This window comes from Ovis aries, chromosome 17 (assembly GCF_016772045.2).
Source record: "Ovis aries strain OAR_USU_Benz2616 breed Rambouillet chromosome 17, ARS-UI_Ramb_v3.0, whole genome shotgun sequence".
NCBI lineage: Eukaryota > Metazoa > Chordata > Mammalia > Artiodactyla > Bovidae > Ovis > Ovis aries.
The window spans coordinates 71120669-71146901 of NC_056070.1; the positions used below are offsets into that span (position 1 = coordinate 71120669).

Genomic DNA, 26233 nt, shown 5'->3' on the forward strand with positions numbered 1-26233 from the left:
GAGTTTCAGTTTCAGCATCAGTCCTTCCAATGAACACTCAGGACTGATCTCCTTTAGGAGGAACTGGTTGGATCTCCTTGCAGTCCAAGACACTCTCAAGAGTCTTCTCCAGCACCACAGTTTGAAAGCATCAAATCTTCAAGCTCAGCCTTCTTTAGAGTCCAACTCTCATGTCTGTAAACCATAGCCTTGACTAGACGGACCTTAGACAGCAAAGTAATGTCTCAGCACATTCAAACCGACTAATGTCCGTCTAGTCAAGGCTATGGTTTTTCCTGTGGTCATGTTGGATGTGAGAGTTGGACTGTGAAGAAAGCTGAGCGCCGAAGAATTGATGCTTTTGAACTTGGTGGTGGAGAAGACTCTTGAGAGTCCCTTGGACTGCAAGGAATACCAACCAGTCCATTCTAAAGGAGATCAGCCCTGGGATTTCTTTGGAAAGAATGATGCTAAAGCTGAAGCTCCAGTATTTTGGCCACATCATGCGAAGAGTTGACTCATTGGAAAAGACTCTGATGCCGGGAGGGATTGGGGGCAGGAGGAGAAAGGGACGACCGAGGATGAGATGGCTAGAGGGCATCACCGACTCGATGGACCTGAGTCTGAGTGAACTTCAGGAGTTGGTGATGGACAGGGAGGCCTGGTGTGCTGCGATTCATGGGGTCGCAAAGAGTCGGACACGACTGAGCGACTGAACTGAACTGGAAGAGCCATAGCTTTGACTATACAGACCTTTGTCAGCAAAGTGATGTCTCTGCTTTTTAATCCATTGTCTAGATTTATCATAGCTTTTCTTCTAAGGATCAAACATCTTTTAATTTCATGGCTGCAGTCACCGTCCACCATGATTCTGGAGCCCAAGAAAATAAAGTCTGTCACTGTTTCCTTTGTTTCCCCATCTATTTGCCATGAAGTGATGGGACCAGATGCCATGATCTTTGTTTTTTTGAATGTTAGTTTTAAGCATACTGTTGTTCCATCTGGACCTAGGATGTTCACCTGGAACAGAGCTGATAAAAACTCAAGTTTTTCATCTTGAAACAGGAGGCTCAGCCCTCCCCTCCTTCCTCTCACCCAGACTCATTCAACAAACATTTGTCCTTGAGCGGCTGCTGGTGCGATGCTCAAGAAGGCATGTGCTCATGAGTTTTAGGGTGGAAACAGAAAAACACCAAAACAAAACCAACACAAGACCATGGTTTTAAAGAGTGAGGTTGTAAATGATTCTCTGAAGAAAACAGAGGGCAAAGAATGCCTTTGTGGGACTTGAACTGGAAAGGGGATCCCTTTAGCTTTGCCCTTCATTGGCCACGGAGTCACGTCTCTTGTGCTTCTGAAGCGTGTGTCACTCGGTATAAACAGCTGCCTCCCAGGTGACCTGGTGCCTAGGCTGTGGTGGGATGAGTTATGCAGTCTTGGGTGACGGTCCGTCCACCTGGTGGGGCAGGTGATACATCCCGTCCTGGAGGGAGTTAAAGGACAAAGAGACAGGAGCTTAGAGGGGATTGGGGCAGGGAGGGCAGCAGGCTGGAGGGAGAGGTCTGGTGCTGAGCTGGATGGGAAGGGGAGGGCAGGAGGAGGGATTTCCAGCTGCCACTCAGCTGCCTCCCTGGGCTTGGTTGGCAAAGTCTACAGCCACCAGGGGGCAGAAAAGGCCAGGATTCGGGAAGGTTCGGATGGCTTACACTGTCCCACGTGAAGCTTCAAGACGCTTCCCCAGTGCTTCAGTGGTAAAGGACCCAGCTGCCACTGCAGGAGACTTGGGTTCAGTCTCTGGGTCAGGAAGACACCCTGGAAAGGAAATGGCAACCCACTCCAGTATCCTTGCCTGGAAAAGCTCGTGGACAGAGGAGTCTGGTGGGTACAGTGCAGGGGTCGCACAGAGTTAACACCACCTGATGCCTAACCAACAGCAGCAAGGGAGGTGTCAGCGGCTGCTTCCCCAGATCCCTTCTTATGTCCCAGCGCATTCGCGCTGCAATAAACCATCTTCAGAAGTGCTGACAGATGGCCAATGGCTCAGGCTCGGGTCTCAGACTCAGAGCACCGCCGAGAGAGGGTGGAGGGGAACATGAGGGAGGACTCTCCAAAGAGAGGGGGACAAGAAGGAGCTGGGGTGAGGAGGAACCCGTGGGGAGTTTGGGACAAGCAGGACAGACTCTTATCCGTTGGGTGGATAAACACCAAGGTGCTATGCACAGCACAGGGAACTGTGTTCACTATCCTGTGATAAACCGTGTTGGAAAAGGACATGGAGAAAGAATGCATCCGTGAGTATACCCGAACCACTTTCTTCTACAGCAGAATTAACACTACATGGTAAATCAACTATACTTCCATAGAATCTTTTCTTTTTCCTTTTCCTTTTTCTTTTTGGCTGTGCCTCGCAGTATGCAGGATCTTAGTTCCCAGTGATCAAACCCAAGCCCCATGCAGTGGAAGCTCACAGAGGTAACCATGGGACCACCAGGGAAGTCCCTCAATAACAGCTTTTAAACAGAAAGAGCTGAGGGGTAATGGTTTCCAGCTCTGCATTTGACTCCTGGAGTGTGGGGCAGCTGGAGCTTTGACCCATCGGGGCCCCAGTTCTCTCTTTGCGGATCAGCCACTGGGCATTCTGGGATTTCTCCTCCAGGAACCACGGTGACTTGTGGAAAGACACCAAGACAGTTCATTCCCCAAGTTCATTGCCCACATCCTGTCATGGACTTGGTCTGTCCTCACTGAACATGTGAAAGAGTTAATTCTCAGGAAGTTCTGCTAACCAGGGAGGGAGAAGTATCTAGAACAAAGGGCCAGGTCAGAGAGGGTGAGCAGAGGGGGTGAGGAGGGGCAGGAGCAGGAAGCACATTTGCATGGGGGCCCCGCCCTCCTCTGGGGGAGGGGATAAGAGGGCAATGGGGACCAGGCCCAGGGCTGAGGGCTCAGAAGGCAGCGTCTGGGGCGTCTCCACCATGGCCTGGGCTCTGCTCCTCATCAGCATCCTCACTCAGGGCTCAGGTGAGGCCTCCAGGGAAGGGAACCCGGGGACCTGACTCATCCCTGGTGTCTTTGTCCTCAGGGTGACCTGGGCTCCAGCAGGAAACTGACCACAGTGTGTTTCTCCTCTTTGCAGGGTCCTGGGCCCAGTCTGCCCTGACTCAGCCTGCCTCAGTGTCTGGGAATCCAGGACAGACGGTCACCATCTCCTGTACTGGCACCAGCAGTGACATCGGGGGTTATAACTATATTGGCTGGTACCAACAGCTCCCGGGCTCAGCCCCCAAAACTCTGATTTATAATGTCAACAAACGGCCCTCAGGGATCCCTGCTCGGTTCTCTGGCTCCAAGTCCGGGAACACAGCCACCCTGACCATCTCTGGGCTCCAGGCAGAGGACGAGGCCGACTATTACTGCAGCTCATATAAAAGTGCTTACACTGTGCACAATGGTTCAAGTTCATGGGGAAGTGAGGCCAAAACCCACCTGAGGCCACAGGCTCCCTGTTGCTCTGACTCTGCTGGTAGCTCGTCTGCATCTGATGTTGAATCGGCAGCAGCTGAGAGGGCCCTGAGGACCCTTCTCAGGGATGAGGAGAAGAGGAAGCGGTGGTTCATGGTTGTTTTCCCTCCTCTTTAAGCAGCATCTGAGTGGGAGCGTGACCCAAGAAAATAGTCACGGCTCGTGAGGATGCTGCCACTTGGCCTGTACTGATTCTCCCCTGGGCCCCCACCCGTGTTGCCCCTCTTTGCTTCTAGACCAACAACCGCAATCAGCTCAGCAGGTTCCTAGGCTGAGTAGAGACTATGACCCACAGGAGGGACACTGCACTGCAGGAACTGCTTGGTTCTCCTATTTCACAGGGACGGAAACCCCTAGGCCAAACGGGCAGCGGACAGGAAGGAGGTGGTCAGTGGTGGGTGGAACACAGCTGGACCAGCTGGATTCACTGACCTGGGGCCCCTTCACACAGACTCTGCATTTCATGCTGCCTGCAGCTGGCAGGGGGGGCAGAGGGTACAGGGGAGTCCCAGTGGTTTGGTTGATTAGTTACTGGAAGCAGAGTCCAGTGATCCTTAGTGAAAGCCAGGAGGACGCTGGGATTGCTGGCCTCCGGAGGAGAAGAATTCGATCCGGGGCCAGTGACGAGGCTTGATGGCTCAGAGCTCTTGAGTAATAAAGTTTCATTAAAGTGTAAACAAGATAGAGAAAGCGTCTGACATAGACATCAGAAGCAGAAAGAGTGGCCCTTGCTAGTTTTTAGCAGGAAGTTATGCACCTATGCGCAGGCTGCTGAAAGGAAATGTCTCAAAACTCAGAGAGTGGCACCAGGCCCCTCAACCACAACATGCATTTTCAGATAATATTGGCACAAGGTAAGTCACCCCAGGCCATAAAACATTTGAGGTGATTCTTAAAGAAAGCTAGGTTTCCCAGCAAACACATAGTCTCATTCATATAGCTCAAGAGAACATTTGCATGAGTAAAACATACTGGTTTGCTGAGCCATTATGGTTCTGAGCCTTAGGCAGAATCAACTCGAAGGAAAACAAGAGTCTAGGGTAAACACAAGGCTTCCCCGGTGGCTCAGACAGGAAAGTGTCTGTCTACAATGGGGGAGACCCAGGTCCGACCCCTGGGTTGGGAAGATCCCCTGGAGAAGGAAATGGCAATCCACTCCAGGACGATTGCTTGGAAAATCCCATGGACACAGGAGCCTCGTAGGCTACTGGCCACGGGGTCGCAGAGTCAGACAGGACTGAGTGACTTCACTTTCACTTCCAGGGTAAATACATAGATCATTAACATAACGTAAGAAAAGCATTTCCGTAAGAAAACGCACTGGTTAAAAAAATGCACTGCTTAGCTCAAGGTTTGAGAAAAGCTGAGTTCTGATGGAACCAGGAGTTGTCATGGCAACACAGATGGTAAGAGAAACCTCCTTGTAATGTTGTAGAGAGAAGGAAAACAGCTGACACTTCTGGGTTGTTTCCTCCCGGCCCTTCAGAGAGAGAGAAACCGCCTGATACTGGAAGCCTGTTTCCTCCATCTGCAGACCACAGCCTTCCTTCCTGTTTCCCTCTCACTAGTGAGTGACCTAGAGGACCCAGACCTGTCTGCCTGAACACAAAGGGACTCAACACCTAAGGAGATTGTAAGGTTAGAGTAGATTTGTGCTCTAAGACCTGCTACCCACACTTGGAGGTGGCTTCCCACGTGGTGCAGTGCTAAAGAATCCACCTGCCCAGCCGGAGACCAGAGTTCAATCCCTGGATGGGGAAGATCCCCAGGAGAAGGAAATGGCAAACCAGTCCAGTATTCTTGCCTGGGAAATCCCATGGATAGAAGAGCGGTGTTTACAGTCCATGGGGTCGCAAGAGTAGGACACAACTTATCAATTAAACCACCGCCAAACTCCTACTTTGCTCCAAAGCCTTCTAGGTCAAGTGAACAGAAGTCTAACTCAAGTCACAGCGCCTGGATCAATTTCCAGCCTTGAGCCAGGTTGGTGGTGGTGGTGGTTAAGCTGCTAAGTCTCTTGCAACCTCGTAGACTGTAGCCCGCCAAGTTCCTCTGTCCACTTGCCAAAACTGGAGAAAGCCCATTCCACAATGAAGACTCGCTGCAGTCAAAAATAAATATAAATAAATAAATAAATTTTCTAAAAAAGAGCTAAAAGTACTTAAAAAAAAAAAAAAAAGAAGCAGCTTATTTTCGAGGGGAATCAACCAGAGGCCCATGGTCAAGTCTATCAGGCCTGGAGTCTGGGGAAAGGAGACTTTCAGACTTTTCAGCAGCAGGGGGCACTGTGAGTCCCTGTCTCCGTTAGTGGGAGATGGCCCAGCTGAGTATCTTTTCATCTGACGCCATTCTCCTTTCCTGAAAGTGGTCCTCGCGCGTGCCTCAGGAGCCACGAGGGCCCTCATGCCCGGCAACAGTGGGTGACAGCAGGAGGAAAGCAGACACGAAGCCCTCACCACCCCCCCTCCCTTTGGTCGGGCAGGGGTCCCCAGCTGGGACCCAGCCCCGGTGCAGGCAGGAAGCTGGGTGGCTGGGGATGGGCCCGAGGCTGCTCCTCCCTGGAGAGACAGGGGAGAGTTCACAGCGCGGGAGGCGGGCCGCAGCCACGAGGCCCTCAGGGAGCACCGCGTGTAGGAGCATCACCAGCATGTCCTGGACCACGGTCCCCTTCACGGGCCTCTGCACAGGTCAGGGCGGATGCCCTGGGGCGGTGGGGAGGGGGCCTGGGCAAGGGGCCTTGGGAGGGGCCCTAACAGGGGTGCCCGTGGGTGTCTCCTTCTGTTCATTTCGGCCGTCAGCTCCCAGCCTGTGGGGACTCAAGACCCTTCCTTACACCGTCATCCAGGCCGACAGGCACCCTCACCTGCATCCGCCCCCAGTCACTCTTAAGTCCATCCTTGGGGGCAGATTGGACCACACCATCGCTGGGGACAAGGCAGAGGACCTCTGCATATTCGGGCCCGATGCACCTGCTTCACACTCACAGCTTCTCACGGGAGGCTGAAGCAGCCTGGCATAGCCCACTCCACCTTCCTCCCCGCCTGGTCCTTCCAGAGCCCAGCGCCTGGATCAGCTCCACAGAGGGGCGTCCCTTCCCGTGAGAAGAGCAGCTCCTTTCTCAGCTGACCATGGGCAAAGCACACCAGGGACAAAGACCAGATCGGAGGCTGAGCCAGTGATGACCTTCACAGGTCCGTCCAGCCATGCTGATCCAGCGTTTTCAAGCAAGACCTCTCTAACCTGAGACTTCAGGAGAATGCTTTTCAAGGTCCACCAGAAAGAACCTCTTCCTCCCCCAGGGAACTTGGCATTGTTATTCGCCCTCTCAGCCCCTGCCTTTCCCCATCAAGGCCGCTCCCTAAATCCTGAGCTGCACGCACAGCAGAAAATCTGCAGATATCTGGGGAAGGCATGCATGGTCACCACGGTGACAGTAGACAGGGCTCAGGCCCAGAGGACCCTCAGCCACACGCAGCAGCTGAACCTCCTTGAAGGTCTTCAGGCCCCGGATAAAGTAGTGAAGGTCAGGGCTGGCCTCAACCCACCCGTGTCAATCCTGTTCCGCTCCTCGGGCGCCATCCTGGGCCAGGCAGCTGCAAACACCCAGATTTATTACCCAGAAGCTCCCCGTGCCACTGCCTGGCCACATGTCACTCCTGCCCTTCGAATTCTTACCTCAGAGGCAATATCACGCTGGCCCTGAGCTGCGTCTGAATCCCAGAGCCCTCAGGCTGTGCCCGTGTGTAGGTGCTGTAAGCGACGAGGGCCACCAGGAATACCTGTTTCAAAGTGCTGCCCCAGCCTTGAGAGCAAGCACCTCAATTGCACCAAAAGCTTGTCTTCCTCTGAGACAAGGTCCCGGGAGGAACTGGCTTGCTACCTGGACAGCTATTGACCCACGATTTGTTGGCTGGATATGTTTCTCCTTCCCATAAAAAAGAAAATCCAGACCGTTTCACTGGTTTGCTCAGCAGGCCACTGTCCAAAGTCTTAGAGGTGCAAGAGGAACTTTCTGTGTGTCCTACAAAAACAGTGAATTTTCATACAAAGATTTCCCTGGAGAATATTTGAATAACCATGTGACAACCTGGACCAGGGGTGCATAAACCTCCTACTTGACACAGAATTCCAGCGGCTGCAGGGGAATGTCCACATCAGAAATAGAAAAATGTCACCTGTGAATTGCTTTTGAAAAGAAACGGCAAAACTTTCCTCCAGGTACACCCCTGTCTAGCTTGAGAGCTGACGTCTAATATGGAGGATGGAGGCATAATGAGGAAAATTGCCATAAAAATATTAACAATTCAGTTCAGTTCAGTTCAGTTCAGTTCAGTTCATTCCCTCAGTCAATTCCGACTCTTTGTGACCAAATGGACTGCAGCACGCCAGGCCTCCCTGTCCATCACCTACTCCTGGAGTTTAGCCAAACTCATGTCCATTGAGTCGGTGATGCCATCCAGCCATTTCTTCCTCTGTCGTCCCTTCTCCTCCTACCTTCAATCTTTTCCCAGCATCAGGGTCTTTTCCAACGAGTCAGTTCTTTGCATCAGGTGGACAAAGTATTAGAGTTTCAGTTTCAGCATCAGTCCTTCCAATGAACACTCAGGACTGATCTCCTTTAGGAGGAACTGGTTGGATCTCCTTGCAGTCCAAGACACTCTCAAGAGTCTTCTCCAGCACCACAGTTTGAAAGCATCAAATCTTCAAGCTCAGCCTTCTTTAGAGTCCAACTCTCATGTCTGTAAACCATAGCCTTGACTAGACGGACCTTAGACAGCAAAGTAATGTCTCAGCACATTCAAACCGACTAATGTCCGTCTAGTCAAGGCTATGGTTTTCCTGTGTCATGTTGGATGTGAGAGTTGGACTGTGAAGAAAGCTGAGCGCCGAAGAATTGATGCTTTGAACTTGGTGGTGGAGAAGACTCTTGAGAGTCCCTTGGACTGCAAGGAATACCAACCAGTCCATTCTAAAGGAGATCAGCCCTGGGATTTCTTTGGAAAGAATGATGCTAAAGCTGAAGCTCCAGTATTTTGGCCACATCATGCGAAGAGTTGACTCATTGGAAAAGACTCTGATGCCGGGAGGGATTGGGGGCAGGAGGAGAAAGGACGACCGAGGATGAGATGGCTAGAGGCATCACCGACTCGATGGACCTGAGTCTGAGTGAACTTCAGGAGTTGGTGATGGACAGGAGGCCTGGTGTGCTGCGATTCATGGGGTCGCAAGAGTCGGACACGACTGAGCGACTGAACTGAACTGGAAGAGCCATAGCTTTGACTATACAGACCTTTGTCAGCAAAGTGATGTCTCTGCTTTTTAATCCATTGTCTAGATTTATCATAGCTTTTCTTCTAAGGATCAAACATCTTTTAATTTCATGGCTGCAGTCACCGTCCACCATGATTCTGGAGCCCAAGAAAATAAAGTCTGTCACTGTTTCCTTTGTTTCCCCATCTATTTGCCATGAAGTGATGGGACCAGATGCCATGATCTTTGTTTTTTGAATGTTAGTTTTAAGCATACTGTTGTTCCATCTGGACCTAGGATGTTCACCTGGAACAGAGCTGATAAAAACTCAAGTTTTCATCTTGAAACAGGAGGCTCAGCCCTCCCTCCTTCCTCTCACCCAGACTCATTCAACAAACATTTGTCCTTGAGCGGCTGCTGGTGCGATGCTCAAGAAGGCATGTGCTCATGAGTTTTAGGGTGGAAACAGAAAAACACCAAAACAAAACCAACACAAGACCATGGTTTTAAAGAGTGAGGTTGTAAATGATTCTCTGAAGAAAACAGAGGGCAAAGAATGCCTTTGTGGGACTTGAACTGGAAAGGGGATCCCTTTAGCTTTGCCCTTCATTGGCCACGGAGTCACGTCTCTTGTGCTTCTGAAGCGTGTGTCACTCGGTATAAACAGCTGCCTCCCAGGTGACCTGGTGCCTAGGCTGTGGTGGGATGAGTTATGCAGTCTTGGGTGACGGTCCGTCCACCTGGTGGGGCAGGTGATACATCCCGTCCTGGAGGAGTTAAAGGACAAAGAGACAGGAGCTTAGAGGGGATTGGGGCAGGGAGGGCAGCAGGCTGGAGGGAGAGGTCTGGTGCTGAGCTGGATGGGAAGGGGAGGGCAGGAGGAGGGATTTCCAGCTGCCACTCAGCTGCCTCCTGGGCTTGGTTGGCAAAGTCTACAGCCACCAGGGGGCAGAAAAGGCCAGGATTCGGGAAGGTTCGGATGGCTTACACTGTCCCACGTGAAGCTTCAAGACGCTTCCCCAGTGCTTCAGTGGTAAAGGACCCAGCTGCCACTGCAGGAGACTTGGGTTCAGTCTCTGGGTCAGGAAGACACCCTGGAAAAGGAAATGGCAACCCACTCCAGTATCCTTGCCTGGAAAAGCTCGTGGACAGAGGAGTCTGGTGGGTACAGTGCAGGGGTCGCACAGAGTTAACACCACCTGATGCCTAACCAACAGCAGCAAGGGAGGTGTCAGCGGCTGCTTCCCCAGATCCCTTCTTATGTCCCAACGCATTCGCGCTGCAATAAACCATCTTCAGAAGTGCTGACAGATGGCCAATGGCTCAGGCTCGGGTCTCAGACTCAGAGCACCGCCGAGAGAGGGTGGAGGGGAACATGAGGGAGGACTCTCCAAAGAGAGGGGGACAAGAAGGAGCTGGGGTGAGGAGGAACCCGTGGGGAGTTTGGGACAAGCAGGACAGACTCTTATCCGTTGGGTGGATAAACACCAAGGTGCTATGCACAGCACAGGGAACTGTGTTCACTATCCTGTGATAAACCGTGTCGGAAAAGGACATGGAGAAAGAATGTATATGTGAGTATACCCGAACCACTTTCTTCTACAGCAGAATTAACACTACATGGTAAATCAACTATACTTCCATAGAATCTTTTCTTTTTCCTTTTCCTTTTTCTTTTTGGCTGTGCCTCGCAGTATGCAGGATCTTAGTTCCCAGTGATCAAACCCAAGCCCCATGCAGTGGAAGCTCACAGAGGTAACCATGGGACCACCAGGGAAGTCCCTCAATAACAGCTTTTAAACAGAAAGAGCTGAGGGGTAATGGTTTCCAGCTCTGCATTTGACTCCTGGAGTGTGGGGCAGCTGGAGCTTTGACCCATCGGGGCCCCAGTTCTCTCTTTGCGGATCAGCCACTGGGCATTCTGGGATTTCTCCTCCAGGAACCACGGTGACTTGTGGAAAGACACCAAGACAGTTCATTCCCCAAGTTCATTGCCCACATCCTGTCATGGACTTGGTCTGTCCTCACTGAACATGTGAAAGAGTTAATTCTCAGGAAGTTCTGCTAACCAGGGAGGGAGAAGTATCTAGAACAAAGGGCCAGGTCAGAGAGGGTGAGCAGAGGGGGTGAGGAGGGGCAGGAGCAGGAAGCACATTTGCATGGGGGCCCCGCCCTCCTCTGGGGGAGGGGATAAGAGGGCAATGGGGACCAGGCCCAGGGCTGCAGGCTCAGAAGGCAGCGTCTGGGGCGTCTCCACCATGGCCTGGGCTCTGCTCCTCATCAGCATCCTCACTCAGGGCTCAGGTGAGGCCTCCAGGGAAGGGAACCCGGGGACCTGACTCATCCCTGGTGTCTTTGTCCTCAGGGTGACCTGGGCTCCAGCAGGAAACTGACCACAGTGTGTTTCTCCTCTTTGCAGGGTCCTGGGCCCAGTCTGCCCTGACTCAGCCTGCCTCAGTGTCTGGGAATCCAGGACAGACGGTCACCATCTCCTGTACTGGCACCAGCAGTGACATTGGCGGTTATAATGGTGTGGGCTGGTACCAACAGCTCCCGGGCTCAGCCCCCAAAACTCTGATTTATAATGTCAACAAACGGCCCTCAGGGATCCCTGCTCGGTTCTCTGGCTCCAAGTCCGGGAACACAGCCACCCTGACCATCTCTGGGCTCCAGGCAGAGGACGAGGCCGACTATTACTGCAGCTCATATAAAAGTGCTTACACTGTGCACAATGGTTCAAGTTCATGGGGAAGTGAGGCCAAAACCCACCTGAGGCCACAGGCTCCCTGTTGCTCTGACTCTGCTGGTAGCTCGTCTGCATCTGATGTTGAATCGGCAGCAGCTGAGAGGGCCCCTGAGGACCCTTCTCAGGGATGAGGAGAAGAGGAAGCGGTGGTTCATGGTTGTTTTCCCTCCTCTTTAAGCAGCATCTGAGTGGGAGCGTGACCCAAGAAAATAGTCACGGCTCGTGAGGATGCTGCCACTTGGCCTGTACTGATTCTCCCCTGGGCCCCCACCCGTGTTGCCCCTCTTTGCTTCTAGACCAACAACCGCAATCAGCTCAGCAGGTTCCTAGGCTGAGTAGAGACTATGACCCACAGGAGGGACACTGCACTGCAGGAACTGCTTGGTTCTCCTATTTCACAGGGACGGAAACCCCTAGGCCAAACGGGCAGCGGACAGGAAGGAGGTGGTCAGTGGTGGGTGGAACACAGCTGGACCAGCTGGATTCACTGACCTGGGGCCCCTTCACACAGACTCTGCATTTCATGCTGCCTGCAGCTGGCAGGGGGGGCAGAGGGTACAGGGGAGTCCCAGTGGTTTGGTTGATTAGTTACTGGAAGCAGAGTCCAGTGATCCTTAGTGAAAGCCAGGAGGACGCTGGGATTGCTGGCCTCCGGAGGAGAAGAATTCGATCCGGGGCCAGTGACGAGGCTTGATGGCTCAGAGCTCTTGAGTAATAAAGTTTCATTAAAGTGTAAACGAGATAGAGAAAGCGTCTGACATAGACATCAGAAGCAGAAAGAGTGGCCCTTGCTAGTTTTTAGCAGGAAGTTATGCACCTATGCGCAGGCTGCTGAAAGGAAATGTCTCAAAACTCAGAGAGTGGCACCAGGCCCTCAACCACAACATGCATTTTCAGATAATATTGGCACAAGGTAAGTCACCCCAGGCCATAAAACATTTGAGGTGATTCTTAAAGAAAGCTAGGTTTCCCAGCAAACACATAGTCTCATTCATATAGCTCAAGAGAACATTTGCATGAGTAAAACATACTGGTTTGCTGAGCCATTATGGTTCTGAGCCTTAGGCAGAATCAACTCGAAGGAAAACAAGAGTCTAGGGTAAACACAAGGCTTCCCCGGTGGCTCAGACAGGAAAGTGTCTGTCTACAATGGGGGAGACCCAGGTCCGACCCCTGGGTTGGGAAGATCCCCTGGAGAAGGAAATGGCAATCCACTCCAGGACGATTGCTTGGAAAATCCCATGGACACAGGAGCCTCGTAGGCTACTGGCCACGGGGTCGCAGAGTCAGACAGGACTGAGTGACTTCACTTTCACTTCCAGGGTAAATACATAGATCATTAACATAACGTAAGAAAAGCATTTCCGTAAGAAAACGCACTGGTTAAAAAAATGCACTGCTTAGCTCAAGGTTTGAGAAAAGCTGAGTTCTGATGGAACCAGGAGTTGTCATGGCAACACAGATGGTAAGAGAAACCTCCTTGTAATGTTGTAGAGAGAAGGGAAAACAGCTGACACTTCTGGGTTGTTTCCTCCCGGCCCTTCAGAGAGAGAGAAACCGCCTGATACTGGAAGCCTGTTTCCTCCATCTGCAGACCACAGCCTTCCTTCCTGTTTCCCTCTCACTAGTGAGTGACCTAGAGGACCCAGACCTGTCTGCCTGAACACAAAGGGACTCAACACCTAAGGAGATTGTAAGGTTAGAGTAGATTTGTGCTCTAAGACCTGCTACCCACACTTGGAGGTGGCTTCCCACGTGGTGCAGTGCTAAAGAACCCACCTGCCCAGCCGGAGACCAGAGTTCAATCCCTGGATGGGGAAGATCCCCAGGAGAAGGAAATGGCAAACCAGTCCAGTATTCTTGCCTGGGAAATCCCATGGATAGAAGAGCGGTGTTTACAGTCCATGGGGTCGCAAGAGTAGGACACAACTTATCAATTAAACCACCGCCAAACTCCTACTTTGCTCCAAAGCCTTCTAGGTCAAGTGAACAGAAGTCTAACTCAAGTCACAGCGCCTGGATCAATTTCCAGCCTTGAGCCAGGTTGGTGGTGGTGGTGGTTAAGCTGCTAAGTCTCTTGCAACCTCGTAGACTGTAGCCCGCCAAGTTCCTCTGTCCACTTGCCAAAACTGGAGAAAGCCCATTCCACAATGAAGACTCGCTGCAGTCAAAAATAAATATAAATAAATAAATAAATTTTCTAAAAAAGAGCTAAAAGTACTTAAAAAAAAAAAAAAAAAGAAGAAGCAGCTTATTTTCGAGGGAATCAACCAGAGGCCCATGGTCAAGTCTATCAGGCCTGGAGTCTGGGGAAAGGAGACTTTCAGACTTTTCAGCAGCAGGGGGCACTGTGAGTCCCTGTCTCCGTTAGTGGGAGATGGCCCAGCTGAGTATCTTTTCATCTGACGCCATTCTCCTTTCCTGAAAGTGGTCCTCGCGCGTGCCTCAGGAGCCACGAGGGCCCTCATGCCCGGCAACAGTGGGTGACAGCAGGAGGAAAGCAGGCACGAAGCCCTCACCACCCCCTCCGCCCTCCCTTGGTCGGGCAGGGGTCCCCAGCTGGGACCCAGCCCCGGTGCAGGCAGGAAGCTGGGTGGCTGGGGATGGGCCCGAGGGCTGCTCCTCCCTGGAGAGACAGGGGAGAGTTCACGGCGCGGGAGGCGGGCCGCAGCCACGAGGCCCTCAGGGAGCACCGCGTGTAGGAGCATCACCAGCATGTCCTGGACCACGGTCCCCTTCACGGGCCTCTGCACAGGTCAGGGCGGATGCCCTGGGCGGTGGGGAGGGGGCCTGGGCAAGGGGCCTTGGGGAGGGGCCCTAACAGGGGTGCCCGTGGGTGTCTCCTTCTGTTCATTTCGGCCGTCAGCTCCCAGCCTGTGGGGACTCAAGACCCTTCCTTACACCGTCATCCAGGCCGACAGGCACCCTCACCTGCATCCGCCCCCAGTCACTCTTAAGTCCATCCTTGGGGGCAGATTGGACCACACCATCGCTGGGGACAAGGCAGAGGACCTCTGCATATTCGGGCCCGATGCACCTGCTTCACACTCACAGCTTCTCACGGGGAGGCTGAAGCAGCCTGGCATAGCCCACTCCACCTTCCTCCCCGCCTGGTCCTTCCAGAGCCCAGCGCCTGGATCAGCTCCACAGAGGGGGCGTCCCTTCCCCGTGAGAAGAGCAGCTCCTTTCTCAGCTGACCACGGGCAAAGCACACCAGGGACAAAGACCAGATCGGAGGCTGAGCCAGTGATGACCTTCACAGGTCCGTCCAGCCATGCTGATCCAGCGTTTTCAAGCAAGACCTCTCTAACCTGAGACTTCAGGAGAATGCTTTTCAAGGTCCACCAGAAAGAACCTCTTCCTCCCCCAGGGAACTTGGCATTGTTATTCGCCCTCTCAGCCCCTGCCTTTCCCCATCAAGGCCGCTCCCTAAATCCTGAGCTGCACGCACAGCAGAAAATCTGCAGATATCTGGGGAAGGCATGGATGGTCACCACGGTGACAGTAGACAGGGCTCAGGCCCAGAGGACCCTCAGCCACACGCAGCAGCTGAACCTCCTTGAAGGTCTTCAGGCCCCGGATAAAGTAGTGAAGGTCAGGGCTGGCCTCAACCCACCCGTGTCAATCCTGTTCCGCTCCTCGGGCGCCATCCTGGGCCAGGCAGCTGCAAACACCCAGATTTATTACCCAGAAGCTCCCCCATGCCACTGCCTGGCCACATGTCACTCCTGCCCTTCGAATTCTTACCTCAGAGGCAATATCACGCTGGCCCTGAGCTGCGTCTGAATCCCAGAGCCCTCAGGCTGTGCCCGTGTGTAGGTGCTGTAAGCGACGAGGGCCACCAGGAATACCTGTTTCAAAGTGCTGCCCCAGCCTTGAGAGCAAGCACCTCAATTGCACCAAAAGCTTGTCTTCCTCTGAGACAAGGTCCCGGGAGGAACTGGCTTGCTACCTGGACAGCTATTGACCCACGATTTGTTGGCTGGATATGTTTCTCCTTCCCATAAAAAAAGAAAATCCAGACCGTTTCACTGGTTTGCTCAGCAGGCCACTGTCCAAAGTCTTAGAGGTGCAAGAGGAACTTTCTGTGTGTCCTACAAAAACAGTGAATTTTCATACAAAGATTTCCCTGGAGAATATTTGAATAACCATGTGACAACCTGGACCAGGGGTGCATAAACCTCCTACTTGACACAGAATTCCAGCGGCTGCAGGGGAATGTCCACATCAGAAATAGAAAAATGTCACCTGTGAATTGCTTTTGAAAAGAAACGGCAAAACTTTCCTCCAGGTACACCCCTGTCTAGCTTGAGAGCTGACGTCTAATATGGAGGATGGAGGCATAATGAGGAAAATTGCCATAAAAATATTAACAATTCAGTTCAGTTCAGTTCAGTTCAGTTCAGTTCATTCCCTCAGTCAATTCCGACTCTTTGTGACCAAATGGACTGCAGCACGCCAGGCCTCCCTGTCCATCACCTACTCCTGGAGTTTAGCCAAACTCATGTCCATTGAGTCGGTGATGCCATCCAGCCATTTCTTCCTCTGTCGTCCCCTTCTCCTCCTACCTTCAATCTTTTCCCAGCATCAGGGTCTTTTCCAACGAGTCAGTTCTTTGCATCAGGTGGACAAAGTATTAGAGTTTCAGTTTCAGCATCAGTCCTTCCAATGAACACTCAGGACTGATCTCCTTTAGGAGGAACTGGTTGGATCTCCTTGCAGTCCAAGACACTCTCAAGAGTCTTCTCCAGCACCACAGTTTGAAAGCATCAAATCTTCAAGCTCAGCCTTCTTTAGAGTCCAACTCTCATGTCTGTAAACCATAGCCTTGACTAGACGGACCTTAGACAGCAAAGTAATGTCTCAGCACATTCAAACCGACTAATGTCCGTCTAGTCAAGGCTATGGTTTTTCCTGTGGTCATGTTGGATGTGAGAGTTGGACTGTGAAGAAAGCTGAGCGCCGAAGAATTGATGCTTTTGAACTGGTGGTGGAGAAGACTCTTGAGAGTCCCTGGACTGCAAGGAATACCAACCAGTCCATTCTAAAGGAGATCAGCCCTGGGATTTCTTTGGAAAGAATGATGCTAAAGCTGAAGCTCCAGTATTTTGGCCACATCATGCGAAGAGTTGACTCATTGGAAAAGACTCTGATGCCGGGAGGGATTGGGGGCAGGAGGAGAAAGGGACGACCGAGGATGAGATGGCTAGAGGGCATCACCGACTCGATGGACCTGAGTCTGAGTGAACTTCAGGAGTTGGTGATGGACAGGGAGGCCTGGTGTGCTGCGATTCATGGGGTCGCAAAGAGTCGGACACGACTGAGCGACTGAACTGAACTGGAAGAGCCATAGCTTTGACTATACAGACCTTTGTCAGCAAAGTGATGTCTCTGCTTTTTAATCCATTGTCTAGATTTATCATAGCTTTTCTTCTAAGGATCAAACATCTTTTAATTTCATGGCTGCAGTCACCGTCCACCATGATTCTGGAGCCCAAGAAAATAAAGTCTGTCACTGTTTCCTTTGTTTCCCCATCTATTTGCCATGAAGTGATGGGACCAGATGCCATGATCTTTGTTTTTTTGAATGTTAGTTTTAAGCATACTGTTGTTCCATCTGGACCTAGGATGTTCACCTGGAACAGAGCTGATAAAAACTCAAGTTTTTCATCTTGAAACAGGAGGCTCAGCCCTCCCCTCCTTCCTCTCACCCAGACTCATTCAACAAACATTTGTCCTTGAGCGGCTGCTGGTGCGATGCTCAAGAAGGCATGTGCTCATGAGTTTTAGGGTGGAAACAGAAAAACACCAAAACAAAACCAACACAAGACCATGGTTTTAAAGAGTGAGGTTGTCATGGATTCTCTGAAGAAAACAGAGGGCAAAGAATGCCTTTGTGGGACTTGAACTGGAAAGGGGATCCCTTTAGCTCTGCCCTTCATTGGCCACGGAGTCACGTCTCTTGTGCTTCTGAAGCGTGTGTCACTCGGTATAAACAGCTGTCTCCCAGGTGACCTGGTGCCTAGGCTGTGGTGGGATGAGTTATGCAGTCTTGGGTGACGGTCCGTCCACCTGGTGGGGCAGGTGATACATCCCGTCCTGGAGGGAGTTAAAGGACAAAGAGACAGGAGCTTAGAGGGGATTGGGGCAGGGAGGGCAGCAGGCTGGAGGGAGAGGTCTGGTGCTGAGCTGGATGGGAAGGGGAGGGCAGGAGGGAGGGATTTCCAGCTGCCACTCAGCTGCCTCCCTGGGCTTGGTTGGCAAAGTCTACAGCCACCAGGGGGCAGAAAAGGCCAGGATTCGGGAAGGTTCGGATGGCTTACACTGTCCCACGTGAAGCTTCAAGACGCTTCCCCAGTGCTTCAGTGGTAAAGGACCCAGCTGCCACTGCAGGAGACTTGGGTTCAGTCTCTGGGTCAGGAAGACACCCTGGAAAAGGAAATGGCAACCCACTCCAGTATCCTTGCCTGGAAAAGCTCGTGCACAGAGGAGTCTGGTGGGTACAGTGCAGGGGTCGCACAGAGTTAACACCACCTGATGCCTAACCAACAGCAGCAAGGGAGGTGTCAGCGGCTGCTTCCCCAGATCCCTTCTTATGTCCCAACGCATTCGCGCTGCAATAAACCATCTTCAGAAGTGCTGACAGATGGCCAATGGCTCAGGCTCAGGTCTCAGACTCAGAGCACCGCCGAGAGAGGGTGGAGGGGAACATGAGGGAGGACTCTCCAAAGAGAGGGGGACAAGAAGGAGCTGGGGTGAGGAGGAACCCGTGGGGAGTTTGGGACAAGCAGGACAGACTCTTATCCATTGGGTGGCTAAACACCAAGGTGCTATGCAGAGCACAGGGAACTGTGTTCACTATCCTGTGATAAACCGTGTCGGAAAAGGACATGGAGAAAGAATGCATCCGTGAGTATACCCGAACCACTTTCTTCTACAGCAGAATTAACACTACATGGTAAATCAACTATACTTCCATAGAATCTTTTCTTTTTCCTTTTCCTTTTTCTTTTTGGCTGTGCCTCGCAGTATGCAGGATCTTAGTTCCCAGTGATCAAACCCAAGCCCCATGCAGTGGAAGCTCACAGAGGTAACCATGGGACCACCAGGGAAGTCCCTCAATAACAGCTTTTAAACAGAAAGAGCTGAGGGGTAATGGTTTCCAGCTCTGCATTTGACTCCTGGAGTGTGGGGCAGCTGGAGCTTTGACCCATCGGGGCCCCAGTTCTCTCTTTGCGGATCAGCCACTGGGCATTCTGGGATTTCTCCTCCAGGAACCACGGTGACTTGTGGAAAGACACCAAGACAGTTCATTCCCCAAGTTCATTGCCCACATCCTGTCATGGACTTGGTCTGTCCTCACTGAACATGTGAAAGAGTTAATTCTCAGGAAGTTCTGCTAACCAGGGAGGGAGAAGTATCTAGAACAAAGGGCCAGGTCAGAGAGGGTGAGCAGAGGGGGTGAGAAGGGGCAGGAGCAGGAAGCATATTTGCATGGGGGCCCCGCCCTCCTCTGGGGGAGGGGATAAGAGGGCAATGGGGACCAGGCCCAGGGCTGCAGGCTCAGAAGGCAGCGTCTGGGGCGTCTCCACCATGGCCTGGGCTCTGCTCCTCATCAGCATCCTCACTCAGGGCTCAGGTGAGGCCTCCAGGGAAGGGAACCCCGGGGACCTGACTCATCCCTGGTGTCTTTGTCGTCAGGGTGACCTGGGCTCCAGCAGGGAACTGACCACAGTGTGTTTCTCCTCTTTGCAGGGTCCTGGGCCCAGTCTGCCCTGACTCAGCCTGCCTCAGTGTCTGGGAATCCGGGACAGACGGTCACCATCTCCTGTACTGGCACCAGCAGTGACATCGGTGGTTATAGCTATGTTGGCTGGTACCAACAGCTCCCGGGCTCAGCCCCCAAAACTCTGATTTATAATGTCAACAAACGGCCCTCAGGGATCCCTGCTCGGTTCTCTGGCTCCAAGTCCGGGAACACAGCCACCCTGACCATCTCTGGGCTCCAGGCAGAGGACGAGGCTGACTATTACTGTGGCTCATATAAAAGTGGTGGTACTGTGCACAATGGTTCAAGTTCATGGGGAAGTGAGGCCAAAACCCACCTGAGGCCACAGGCTCCCTGTTGCTCTGACTCTGCTGGTAGCTCGTCTGCATCTGGTGTTGAAGCGTCAGCAGCTGAGAGGGCCCCTGAGGACCCTTCTCAGGGATGAGGAGAAGAGGAAGCGGTGGTTCATGGTTGTTTTCCCTCCTCTTTAAGCCCCATCTGAGTGGGAGCATGACCCAAGAAAATAGTCACGGGTCATGAGAAAGCTGCCACGTGGGCCTGTGCTGATTCTCCCCTGGGCCCCCACCCGTGTTGCCCCCTTTGTTTCTAGACCAACAACCGCAATCAGCTCAGCAGGTTCCTAGGCTGGATAGAGACTATGACCCACAGGAGGGACACTGCACTGCAGGAACTGCTTGGTTCTCCTATTTCACAGGGACAGAAACCCCTAGACCAAACAGGCAGCGGACAGGAAGGGAGGTGGTCAGTGGTGGGTGGAGCACACTGCTGGATCAGCTCCATTCACTGACCTGGGGCCCCTTCACACAGGCTCTGAGTTTCATGCTACCTGCAGCTGGCAGGGGGGCAGAGGGTACAGGGGAGTCCCAGTGGTTTGGTTGATGATTTACTGGAAGCAGAGTCCAAAACGTGATCCTTAGTGAAAGGCTGTTGCTGAGCCAGGAAAGATGCTGCGATTGCTGGCCTCCGGAGGAGAAGAATTCGATCCGGGGCCAGTGACGAGGCTTGATGGCTCAGAGCTTTTGAGTAATAAAGTTTTATTAAAGTGTAAAAGAGATAGAGAAAGCGTCTGACATAGACATCAGAAGCAGAAAGAATGGCCCCTTGCTAGTTTTTAGCAGGAAGTTATACACCTATGCACAGGCTGCTGAAAGGAAATGTCTCAAAACTCAGAGAGTGGCACCAGGCCCCTCAACCGCAACATGCATTTTGAGATAATATTGGCACAAGGTAAGTCACCCCAGGCCATGAAACCTTTGAGGCGATTCTTAAAGAAAGCTAGGTTTCCCAGCAAATACATTGTCTCATTCATATAGCTTAAGAGAACATTTGCATGAGTAAAACATACTGGTTTGCTGAGCCTTTATGGTTCTGAGCCTTAGGCAGAATCAACTCGAAGGAAAACAAGAGTCTAGGGTAAACACAAGTGTTCCCCAGTGGCTCAGACAGGAAAGTGTCTGTCTACAATGCGGGAGACCTGGTTCGACCCCTGAGTTGGGAAGATCCCCTGGAGAAGGAAATGGCAATCCACTCCAGGACGATTGCTTGGAAAATCCCATGGACACAGGAGCCTGGTAGGCTACAGGCCATGGGGTCGCAAAGAGTCGGACACGACTGAGTGACTTCACTTTCACTTCCAGGGTAAATACATAGATCATTAACATAACGTAAGAAAAGCATTTCCGTAAGAAAACGCACTGGTTAAGAAAATGCACTGGTTAGCTCAAGGTTTGAGAAAAGCTAAGTTCTGATGGAACCAGGTGTTGTCATGGCAACACAGACTGTAAGAGAAACCTCCTTGTAATGTTGTAGAGAGAAGGGAAAAAAGCTGACAGTTCTGGTTTGTTTCCTCCCGGCCCTTCAGAGAGAGAGAGAAAACGCCTGACACTAGAAGCCTGTTTCAGAACTCAAGGGGCTCCCTAGGCTTTCTCGAGCACCTATCCGAGAACCAGAATCGGTCTGATTTACTGTTTCATGACTTTCCCCAACTCCTCTGACATTAACAGGGGGCTAACCCTGACCACCTTTCTCTGGAGAAAATCAACTTAGGGCTATAGCTAATAAGTCTCCTGGACATGAGAGGAATATTTCAAATCAAACCCCCTCTGTTAGCATTCTAGCTTGCTCGGCAGGTATATCCAGACTCTTACAGCTACTCGTGATTATTTACAGCCTGCCAACTGTGAGAGGCATGGAAAGCCTAAAACATAGAGCCTTTGAAAGAGTTAAAATTTATTAGAGTAGTGCTAGCGCTGATGTAGGATTTCATTATTGGGCCAATGCCTGTTGCTAAGTCCCCATATCTCTTCTCCACTGCGCACCTGGGGGTGCATTAGTCAACATAGCGTGAATGCAAGAAAACACTAGAATGCTAGCCTTGAATTTAACCATATCAGACTTTTGAGCTAATTGGTTCTTTCTTGTAACTCACTGCACCTTTGCTCTGTGAAAAACGTAACTCTGTTTGGCATTTTCTGAGGCTGACATAGATTAGAAATATAAAGAAAAAACACTTTGAGGGAAAATAAGTTTTCTGGTTGAGCAGCCTTTATCAAAAGAGGGTCATGGAATGTTCACAGGCCTCCAAGGCGGGAAGATACTGTACACAACATCTTTTGTGGGAAAGTTATGCAGAAAAATCCTGGTTTCGATAAGGGCAATACTGCTGGAATGTTTGGGCTGACTCTGTATGACCCTGCATCTTTCATTTCTCTCTATGTATAAGGCAAGGTATGAAAGTACCTTTTGAAAAATAAAGCTTTGGGGCCTCGCAGAAGCTTGGTCACCCCGTGTTTTGTTTTTTTTTTTTTTCTCTATCTCTCTCTCTCCCTCTCCCTCTCTTTTTCAGGCTGATCCCTTGGAGCATGGGTGCTCCCTGCGTTCACTTATCTGCCCGGGGTTTCTACGACCTGAACAGGAACACGTTCTGTGCCTTCACTCCCTCAGAAGACCAGGAGGACACCTGTGGCCTCACGTAGACGGTGCAAGTCTCTTGTCTTGAGACTTTATTGATTTTCTGTATAAACCAAGGAACACCAGCCTCTTTTCTTCTCTCCTCTATTTTCTTATGTATAACATTCTTAACTATCTCTCTCTCTCTAAATCAATCGCTATCGCCGACGCCATTTCTCCTTCGGATTTCCCTGGATCCTGCGGGGGCTGGACCCCGGCGTTCCTCTGAGACAAGGTCCGGGGAGGAACTGGCTTGCTACCTGGACAACTATTGACCCACGATTTGTTGGCTGGATATGTTTCTTCTTCCCATAAAAAAAGAAAATCCAGAACATCTCACTGGTTTGCTCAGCAGGCCACTGTCCAAAGTCTTAGAGGTGCAAGAGGAACTTTCTGGGTGTCCTACAAAAACAGTGAATTTTCATACAAAGATTTCCCTGGAGAATATTTGAATAAACATGTGACAACCTGGGCCAGGGGTGCATAAACCTCCTACTTGACACAGAATTCCAGCGGCTGCAGGGGAATGTCCACATCAGAAACAGAAAAAGATCCCCTGTGAATTGCTTTGAAAGGAAAAGGCAGAGCTTTCCTCCAGGTACACCCCTGTCTAGCGTGAGAGCTGACATCTAATATGGAGGATAAAGAGAAAATGACGGAAAATTGCCATCAAAAATATTGACAATTCAGTTCAGTTCAGTTCATTTCAGTTCAGTTGCTCAGTTGAGTCCGACTCTTTCCGACCCCATGAATTTCAGCACTCCAGGCCTCCCTGTCCATCACCAACTCCCGGAGTTTATTCAAACTCATGTCCATTGAGTCGGTGATGCCATCCAGCCATGTCTTCCTCTGTTGTCCCCTTCTCCTCCTACCTTCAATCTTTCCCAGCATCAGGTTCTTTTCCAATGAGTCAGTTCTTCGCATCAGGTGGGCAAAGTATTGGAGTTTCAATTTCAGCATCAGTCCTTCCAATGAACACTCAGGACTGATCTCCTTTAGGAGGAACTGGTTGGATCTCCTTGCAGTCCAAGAGACTCTCAAGAGTCTTCTCCAACACCACAGTTCAAAAGCATCAATTCTTTAGCACTCAGCTTTCTTTATAGACCAACTCACATCAAGTGGCCAAAATATTGAAGCTTCAGTATCAGTCTTTCCAATGAATAGTCAGAGCTGATTTCCTTTAGGATTGACTGGTTTGATCTCCTTGCTGTCCAAGGGACTCTCAAGAGTCTTTTCCAGCCCCACAGTTTGAAAGCATCAGTTCTTTGGCGCTCAGTCCTCTCTGTGTCCCAGCTCTCACATCCGCATGTGACTACTGGAAAACCTGTGACTTCAACTATATGGACCTCCGTTGGCAATGTGATGTCTCTGCTTTTTAATATGCTGTCTAGGTTTGCCATAGCTTTCCTTCCAAGAAGCAAGTGTCTTTTAATGTCATGGTGCAGTCACCATTCACAGTGATTTCAGAGCCCGAGAAAATAAAGTCTCTCATGTTATCAATTTTCCCCATCTATTTGCCTGAAGTCTTGGGAGTGAACGCCAGGATTTAGTATTTTTAATGTTGAGTGTCAAGCCAGCTTTTTCACTCTCCTCTTTCACTCTCATTAAGAGGCCCTTTTGGTTCCTCTGTACTTTCTGCCGTTAGAGAGGTATCATCTGAATATCTGAGGTTGTTGATATTTCTCCCAGAAATCTTGATTCCAGCGTGTGCTTCATCGAGCCCAGCAATTTGCATGATGTACTCTGCATGTAAGTTAAATAAGCAGAGTGGCCATGTACGCTTCTGACGAGCTCTTTCCCAACTTGGAGCCAGTCCGTTGCTCCCTGTCCGCCTCTACCTGTTGCTGCCTGACCTCGGGTGACCTGACTCTGGGCTGACACTGGCCCCTCTCACCTTCTTCTCTGCTTCTCTTCCCCCGGGGCCCTCCCTCTCTCCGGCCCCTCACCCTCCTGCCCGCCCTCCCGTCCCGCTCCCTCTTCACCTCCTTCTCCTCCTTCTTCTCCCTCTTCTTGCCTTCCTCTCTCTCTTCTTCTTGACATGTTTGGATTCCTCCCCATAGGTTATATTTTTATTTAAATCTTGCGTGACATTTGCATGTTATACATCTGTCCTCTCCTCATGCACTGATTCTCGTTTTTCCCCTTGTCCATTGTGCGTCTGTCTGTATTCTTCAATGGTCATAACACCAGAAGTAGCTGTGCTGTGACCATCACTGCCCCAGGTGTCGGTGTGACAGCGCGAATCCAGCCTGTATCCAGCCCGTCAGCTGCAGGACTGAAGCCCTCCTTTCCCCAGACGCTGGGGTCCACAGCCCCAGATCCCGGTGTCACTTCTGCTGTAGTCTCTGGCCCCAGTGACACTCCTCATCCCAGTGGCAGATGCAACTAGGGACCTGTGTGTGAGGGGGCGATAGAGGCAGGGTCCCTGCCCCAATTAGAAGGGCCCTTAAGAGCTCACTGGTCGTAGCAAACACCCTCTTCCAACAACACAAGACAAGACTCTACACATGGACATCACCAGATGGTCAACACCAAAATCAGGTTGATTATATTCTTTGCAGCCAAAGATGGAGAAGCTCTATACAGTCAGCAAAAACAAGACCGGGACCTAACTGTGGCTCAGATCATGAACTCCTTATTGCCAAATTCAGACTCAAATTGAAGATAGTAGGGAAAACCACTAGACCATTCAGGTATGACCTAAATCAAATCCCTTATGATTATACAGTGGAAGTGAGAAATAGATTTAAGGGACTAGATCTGATAGATAGAGTGCCTGATGAACTATGGATGGAGGTTCATGACATTGTACAGGAGACAGGGATCAAGACCATCCCCATGGGAAAGAAATGTAAAAAAGCAAAATGGTTGTCTGAGGAGGCCTTACAAATAGCTGTGAAAAGAAGAGAAGCGAAAAGCAAAGAGAAAAGGAAAGATATTCCCATTTGAATGCAGAGTTCCAAAGAATAGTAAGCAGAGATAAGAAAGCCTTCCTCAGCGATCAATGCAAAGAAGTAGAGGAAAAGAACAGACTGGGAAAGTCTAGAGATCTCTTCAAGAATTAGAGATACCAAGGGAACATTTTATGCAAAGATGGGCTCGATAAAGGACAGAAATGGTCTGGACCTAACAGAAGCAGAAGATATTAAGAAGAGGTGGCAAAAATACACAGAAGAACTGTACAAAAAGACATTTTCATGACCCAGATAATCACGATGGTGTGACCACTCACCTAGAGCCAGACATCCTGGAATGTGAAGTCAAGTGGGCCTTAGAAAGCATCACTGTGAACAAAGCTAGTGGAGGTGATGGAATTCCAGTGGAGCTGTTTCAAATCCCAAAAGATGATGCTGTGAAAGTGCTGCACTCAATATGCCAGCAAGTTTGGAAAACTCAGCAGTGGCCACAGGACTGGAAAAGGTTTTCATTCCAATCCCAAAGAAAGGCAATGCCAAACAATGCTCAAACTACCGCACATTTGCACTCATCTCACACGCTAGTAAAGGAATGCTCAAAATTCTCCAAGCCAGGCTTCAGCAATACGTGAACCGTGAACTTCCTGATGTTCAAGCTGGTTTTAGAAAAGGCAGAGGAACCAGAGATCAAATTACCAACATCTGCTGGATCATGGATAAAGCAAGAGAGTTCCAGAAAAACATCTATTTCTGCTTTATTGACTATGCCAAAGCCTTTGACTGTGTGAATCACAATAAACTGTGGAAAATTCTGAAAGAAATGGGAATACCAGACCACCTGACCTGCCTCTTGAAACCTATATGCAGGTCAGGAAGCAACAGTTAGAACTGGACCTGGAACAACAGACTGGTTCCAAATAGGAAAAGGAGTACGTCAAGGCTGTATATTGTCACCCTGCTTATTGAACTTCTATGCAGAGTACATCATGAGAAACGCTGGACTGGAAAAACACAAGCTGGAATCAAGATTGTCAGGAGAAATATCAATAACCTCAGATATGCAGATGACACCACCCTTATGGC

At 50.8% G+C, this 26233-nt stretch overlaps 1 protein-coding gene, 2 long non-coding RNA genes and 1 gene segment (V, D, J or C); 2 read left to right on the forward strand and 2 right to left on the reverse strand.

Annotated features, from left to right (window-relative positions):
• The window catches only part of LOC114108841 (immunoglobulin lambda-1 light chain), a 469312-nt gene that overhangs the window by 369912 nt on the left and 73167 nt on the right, over positions 1-26233 (forward strand). The window contains exons 1-2 of one of the 17 annotated variants that reach the window (XM_060401335.1): positions 10967-11055; positions 11171-11474. The exons of 15 other annotated variants lie outside the window; for them this stretch is intronic. In XM_060401335.1, the coding sequence (XP_060257318.1) occupies positions 11010-11055; positions 11171-11474 (350 nt within the window). In that variant the 5' untranslated portion in view covers positions 10967-11009. Of the gene's footprint in view, positions 1-10966; positions 11056-11170; positions 11475-19047; positions 19137-19252; positions 19557-26233 lie in introns of those variants that run through there. One more of the 17 variants, XM_060401344.1, reaches the window with a different exon arrangement.
• LOC121816886 (uncharacterized) lies at positions 1187-3545 on the reverse strand. Its single transcript, XR_006056596.1, has 3 exons — positions 3466-3545; positions 1686-1791; positions 1187-1462 (listed from the first exon to the last, which is right to left on the reverse strand). It is a non-coding gene; the product is annotated as an uncharacterized LOC121816886 (long non-coding RNA).
• LOC121816875 (immunoglobulin lambda variable 2-11-like) lies at positions 2912-3633 on the forward strand. The segment is given in 2 exon segments: positions 2912-3000; positions 3116-3633. Coding segments are annotated over 2 exon segments (549 nt in total).
• On the reverse strand, positions 9243-15551 carry LOC132658059 (uncharacterized). Its single transcript, XR_009597064.1, has 4 exons — positions 15245-15551; positions 11521-11681; positions 9740-9845; positions 9243-9518 (listed from the first exon to the last, which is right to left on the reverse strand). It is a non-coding gene; the product is annotated as an uncharacterized LOC132658059 (long non-coding RNA).